This window comes from Rhinatrema bivittatum, chromosome 11, assembly GCF_901001135.1.
Source record: "Rhinatrema bivittatum chromosome 11, aRhiBiv1.1, whole genome shotgun sequence".
Classification (NCBI taxonomy): Eukaryota; Metazoa; Chordata; class Amphibia; order Gymnophiona; family Rhinatrematidae; genus Rhinatrema; species Rhinatrema bivittatum.
Genome location: NC_042625.1, coordinates 50,957,762 through 50,963,799, shown reverse-complemented (window position 1 = coordinate 50,963,799; position 6,038 = coordinate 50,957,762). Strand labels below are relative to the sequence as shown.

General features: G+C 51.7%; 1 protein-coding gene across 1 annotated transcript; it reads right to left on the bottom strand.

Annotated features, from left to right (window-relative positions):
• Positions 1-297: 297 nt before the first annotated feature.
• On the bottom strand, positions 298-4,225 carry DDT (D-dopachrome tautomerase). Its single transcript, XM_029571603.1, has 3 exons — positions 4,031-4,225; positions 3,202-3,377; positions 298-1,482 (listed from the first exon to the last, which is right to left on the bottom strand). Exons 1-3 carry the CDS (start codon positions 4,136-4,138, stop codon positions 1,416-1,418), a joined length of 351 nt encoding a protein of 116 aa, XP_029427463.1. The 5' UTR covers positions 4,139-4,225; the 3' UTR covers positions 298-1,415.
• Positions 4,226-6,038: the final 1,813 nt, after the last annotated feature.

Here is a 6,038-nt window from a genome sequence, read left to right as displayed (position 1 = left end):
CAGCAGGGGACAAAGCAGTGTGGCAATACGCCTGTATATGCTTGGCGACATAGCGGTTGAGAACCACTGCCATAAAGTCCCTCAAATTTTCAAAAAGCTTTGCTGGAGAATTTTCTAATTGTTGCCACACATCTACCCATGAGCCACTGCAAGAAGCTGGTAACTGCAGTGTGAGAACCCTGGGGTGCTCCTGAGTGGAAATCAGATCCTGGCATCCTTTCTTTTCTCAGTCCTACCTATCACCCTTTAGAACCAGGAATAGGGAAAGGGCTGAAAGAGAGAGACATCAAAACGAAATACCCAATGTTTTGTTTAATATCTCAAATGAACAAAAGTGTTGTATTGTAAAATGTAAATTGTTATTTTGAGGAGAACTTCAAAGATTCAAGGGAGCAGTCAACTTGGACCTGAACTGCATGCTGATTACAAATGCAAATTCAGCTCCCGACACAGACTGTGTTTCACGGGAGGGAGGCTGTGTCAGGAGCGACAGAGAAGATAAAAGATGTTTTACATTCAAAAGAAGCAAAATCTTCAAAGCCAGCATTACAAATAAACAGTCATTTTTGGCAGCCATGTCTGCATTATCTCAACTTTATTCTGTGTTCTAAAGATGTAAGGCAAAATACGCAAGGCTTGCAGGGAGCTGACATGCATCTCATTTTCCTAACATACGGAACACAGTGTATAAGCAGGAAATTAGAGAACAGAAGGAAGAGTTGTTTAGTTTTTTTTTTGGGGGGGGGGGGGGGGGGGAGATTTCTTGGGTCTATTGTGTTTTGGGCCTGTGCTCATCTTTTGCATTCAGCAGGACATCACATAAAAAGGAATGAGATTCAGGAGATTGTCACGGCACTGGTCCTATCAAAATCATTCCTTTATCGTGCAGCCTCCGAATGAAGGTGTCATGGGGAAAGAAGCACACCATGACAGCCTTCAGCACTAAGAAACGACCATGAGAATTCAAGTAAGTTACCGACAACCTGCACCAGCAATAACTAGTAAAAAAAAAAAAAGAAAAGAAACAGATATTCCTCAATAGTTGGCTTCCATTATACCAGAGACTTACCTCCCCATACCATCATTTCCTACTTGTATTGCTTTTTGAATGAATTAGGAAAGAGCAGGTGCACACTGAACAGCCCAGTCAAGGGAGGTGGCACTGCTATGACGATCATCCTGTGCTTCTAAGAGAGAGAAATCCAAGCAAGGCCTCCCAAAGCCCAGGATGATCAACCATTGGCCACGGCCACCATTCAGCCTCTAGTACTCCCTGCCTAGTACAGTGCATGAGCCTCAGTTTTGACACTTTGTAGGAAGCACCAGAGATTTAGACTCAAGCTGGGATCTACAAAACTATTCTTGGTGCGGGTGAGCTCTTCTCCACAGCTGTGCTGACTGGTCCCTTCTGAAGATTATGTCTGAACAGTTCCATTCTTTCCAATCTGCCAGGGCTCCAGAGGGTAATAGCGAATGACAATCCTTCAGTGAGAGAAGAGAGAACTTAGTTTCATTCTGTTTTGGAAGAACAGCTTGGTAATGTCAAGTCCTTTTGGCATAGTGCCAGGTCCCTCTCATCTAGTGTTACCTGTTCCATTACTAAAGATCCCAAGGTATGGAACAAAAGTTACCATGGGTTTAGCCTCCAATGCATGCAACATTTTTTTTTGGGGGGGGCACAGATCTCCTTCCTGGGGATAGCAAGGACTTTTCACTGGAAAGTCCAAGTGCTTTCAGATATTCTGATGTCCTCCTCCAGGAGCCTTAACTGGTGGCTAAGGGGAATAAGCACTGACCATGATCTCTGTTTCTTAAAAGATTTATTACCGAACTTGTTTACTGCCTCCCTTCTCATGCCGTAGTGCACAGCAGTTTCACATGTAGTGCTAGACTCGCACTCTTGAGTACAGCTTTTGTATAAATGAAGCGCTGCTTTGTTAATGAAACACTGGACCCCATCCCCAATTTCAGCCCCTTTTTATGCTTTATTGGTGCTCCTGGATATTTTAAAAGTAAAACTGGTTACCCTTGCCACTGTTGTCATTAATGAATTCTTAAGCAGTGTAGCATTAGTCTCTGCTTGTTAATGAGTTAAGCAGCATTATACACTGTTTGTTAGATGTGAATCGTGTCCTCGATCGTCATAACGATCGATTTCGGCTGGGAGGGGGAGGGAATCGTATTGTTGCCGTTTGGGGGGGGTAAAATATCGTGAAAAATCGTAAAATCGCAAAACCGGCACATTAAAACCCCCTAAAACCCACCCCCGACCCTTTAAATTAAATCCCCCACCCCCAATGACTTAAATAACCTGGGGGTCCAGCGGCGGTCCGGAACGGGCTCCTGCTACTGAATCTTGTTGTCTTCAGCCGGCGCCATTTTCCAAAATGGCGCCGAAAAATGGCGGCGGCCATAGACGAACACGATTGGACGGCAGGAGGTCCTTCCGGACCCCCGCTGGACTTTTGGCAAGTCTTGTGGGGGTCAGGAGGCCCCCCCCAAGCTGGCCAAAAGTTCCTGGAGGTCCAGCGGGGGTCAGGGAGCGATTTCCCGCCGCGAATCATTTTCCGTACGGAAAATGGCGCCGGCAGGAGATCGACTGCAGGAGGTCGTTCAGCGAGGCGCCGGAACCCTCGCTGAACGACCTCCTGCAGTCGATCTCCTGCCGGCGCCATTTTCCGTACGGAAAACGATTCGCGGCGGGAAATCGCTCCCTGACCCCCGCTGGACCTCCAGGAACTTTTGGCCAGCTTGGGGGGGGCCTCCTGACCCCCACAAGACTTGCCAAAAGTCCAGCGGGGGTCCGGAAGGACCTCCTGCCGTCCAATCGTGTTCGTCTATGGCCGCCGCCATTTTTCGGCGCCATTTTGGAAAATGGCGCCGGCTGAAGACAACAAGATTCAGTAGCAGGAGCCCGTTCCGGACCGCTGCCGTTCCGGACCGCCGCTGGACCCCCAGGTTATTTAAGTCATTTGGGGGGGGGGGTTCGGGAGGGGGGGGGATTTAATTTAAAGGGTCGGGGGTGGGTTTTAGGGGGTTTTAGTGTGCCGGCTCACGATTCTAACGATTTATAACGATAAATCGTTAGAATCTCTATTGTATTGTGTTCCATAACGGTTTAAGACGATATTAAAATTATCAGACGATAATTTTAATCGTCCTAAAACGATTCACATCCCTACTGTTTGTACCACCACTGACCTGTCATAGCCGAGGTTCAGCTCGGGACTCAGCAACTCAAAGAATCTGGCACTGTGGCCCTTGTTCTGCTCCGCTGTTCCTACCACACCAATAGAGGATACGAGCAGTTGCGCACAGGGTTCTGTGGAGCCTCCAATCACCATGGTCAGATCACTCTTCACAGTCACATTCACTCTCTGCCACAGACAGAGGAAGAAGATATACATAACAAGGAGCAACAGAAGTAAAAAGTCTTCACTTCTCCCTCTCAGGATCACTCTCCCTTCCCTGTGATACAGCCTATTTATTTATTAAAACATACGCACTAATGTACTAAAAGTATGTTCTACCACATCTTTTATCAGTCTGTGCTAGCATGTGCCCGGAAAGGGGCTCTCCAGGAGCAGATCTAAGGCAAATGGCACCCCACCCCAGTTCTTGGCGTGGATTAGCAGGGAGTGGGAAGCAGTACACATACGTTTTCTCTGGCCCCGATCTGTGCACAACTTAGCATGACTCCAGTTAAATGCCATATTAATGAAGGCATCGGCTATTACTTACCGATGCATAGAGTTGCAGAGGCTTCCTACATTTTTTCTTAATGCTAGAAATGTAATTCCTGGACAGAGCTGGAGTAAAATTACTCAGAATAATGTCAAAGTCTGTAGTGCAGGGAGGGGGCTTGCTAGGGCACTAAGTTAAATGCATATTGTTGTACACAAAACTCGGTGCTGCAATGGCAGTAGTCTGCCTATAAAATGTGTACACAACTGCGGATTAACCTGGCACTTTGCCAAACTCACCTTATTACATCGGGCCCTCTACAACTGAGCTGCAGCGGCTGACTCACCTCCTCGGGCTTCCCTAAGATCGAGGCTGCAGCCTTGCACAGCTTCTTCGCGAAGCCCTCGGGGATCTGCTGGGACGGAAGGTTGGTCTCAAGGTCTAGGAAGGGCATCTTCGGCTAGGGTAGATGGCAGGTTCCACGCTCCCTGAGATCCCAGGGCAAAGTAGCGACGTCGCAGGGGCGGGTAAACCTTCTCTCGCGTCTCATTGGCGGAGCTTGGAAACGCCCTCTGCAGCGACTCATTTCCGTTCTCCCGGAAGTGTTGCCAACCTCGCTTATTTACCGCGAGATTGGGCTTCTTTTCCTAGTCATTCGCGGTTTTTTTTTTCCGATTCGCGGGTTGCTTTTAATTGGGCTATTTTTTCTGCCAGTCGCGGTTTTTTGGGCTTGTTGGGCGGGACTTGTGCTCTGATGTTACAGTGATTGGCTGCTGCTGCTGCTGCGATGAAGCCTGTCCATAGCAGGCACACCCTATCCCTATATTGCAGCAGTAAGCCAATCAGAGCAGGATTCAAAGAGTGAGCTGCAAGCCTTGTTGATGGATACCTCGCAACACATTTTTGTTGGCAGACCTGGAACGGGAAGGCCAGCAGCACGGCATTGGAGGGCAACAGCAAAGGAATCTTCAGACTGTGCAGCTACAGCCAGGTATCAGGAGGGGAGGAATTAGTATGTTGGGAGGGGGGAATGAGAGTGTGGGGGGCCAGAGATGTGCTTGGAGGGGGGTGAGGAGAGGGGAATGAATGAGAGTGTGGGGGCCAGAGATGTGCTTGGAGGGGGGTGGGGAGAGGGGAATGAATGAGAGAGTGGGGGCCAGAGATGTGCTTGGAAGGGGGTGGGGAGAGGGGAATGAGTGAGAGTGTGGGGGCCAGAGATGTGCTGGGAGGGGGGTGGGGAGAGGGGAATGAGTGAGAGTGTGGGGGCCAGAGATGTGCTTGGAGGGGGGTGAGGAGAGGGGAATGAATGAGAGTGTGGGGGCCAGAGATGTGCTTGGAGGGGGGTGGGGAGAGGGGAATGAATGAGAGTGTGGGGGCCAGAGATGTGCTTGGAAGGGGGTGGGGAGAGGGGAATGAGTGAGAGTGTGGGGGCCAGAGATGTGCTGGGAGGGGGGTGGGGGAGAGGGGAGTGAGTGTGTGTGTGTGGGGGGGGGGGGAGAGAGGGGAATGAATGAGAGTGTGGGGGCCAGGGATGTGCTCGGAGAGGGGTGGGGAGATGGGAATGAGTGAGTGTGGGGGGGGGGGCAGGGATGTGCTCAGAGAGGGGAATGAGTGAGTGTGTGGGGGCCAGGGATGTGCTCGGAGGGGGGTGGGGCGAGGGGAATGAGTGAGTGTGTGGGGGCCAGGGATGTGCTCGGAGGGGGGTGGGGCGAGGGGAATGAGTGAGTGTGTGGGGGGCCAGGGATGTGCTCGGAGAGGGGAATGAGTGAGTGTGTGGGGGGCCAGGGATGTGCTCGGAGAGGGGAATGAGTGAGTGTGTGGGGGGCCAGGGATGTGCTCGGAGAGGGGAATGAGTGAGTGTGTGGGGGCCAGGGATGTGCTCGGAGGGGGGTGGGGCGAGGGGAATGAGTGAGTGTGTGGGGGCCAGGGATGTGCTCGGAGGGGGGTGGGGGGAGGGGAATGAGTGAGTGTGTGGGGGGCCAGGGATGTGCTCGGAGAGGGGAATGAGTGAGTGTGTGGGGGGCCAGGGATGTGCTCGGAGAGGGGAATGAGTGAGTGTGTGGGGGGCCAGGGATGTGCTCGGAGAGGGGAATGAGTGAGTGTGTGGGGGGCCAGGGATGTGCTCGGAGAGGGGAATGAGTGAGTGTGTGGGGGCCAGGGATGTGCTCGGAGGGGGGTGGGGAGAGGGGAATGAGTGAGTGTGTGGGAGTCAGGGATGTGCTCGGAGGGGGGAATGAGTGAGTGTGTGGGAGCCAGGGATGTGCTCGGAGGGGGGGAATGAGTGAGTGTGTGGGGGCCAGGGATGTGCTCGGAGGGGGGTGGGGAGATGGGAATGAGTGAGTGTGTGGGGGCCA

What these genes read in the sequence shown, in the direction of transcription:
- DDT (XM_029571603.1), bottom strand. Translation starts at nt 4,138, where the DNA reads ATGCCCTTCCTAGACCTTGAGACCAACCTTCCGTCCCAGCAGATCCCC. An exon ending in TCTTAGGGAAGCCCGAGGAG is followed by an intron (nt 3,378 to 4,030) that starts GTGAGTCAGCCG and finishes TGTCTGTGGCAG; the next exon opens with AGAGTGAATGTGACTGTGAA. An exon ending in CTGAACCTCGGCTATGACAG is followed by an intron (nt 1,483 to 3,201) that starts GTCAGTGGTGGT and finishes CTCTCACTGAAG; the next exon opens with GATTGTCATTCGCTATTACC.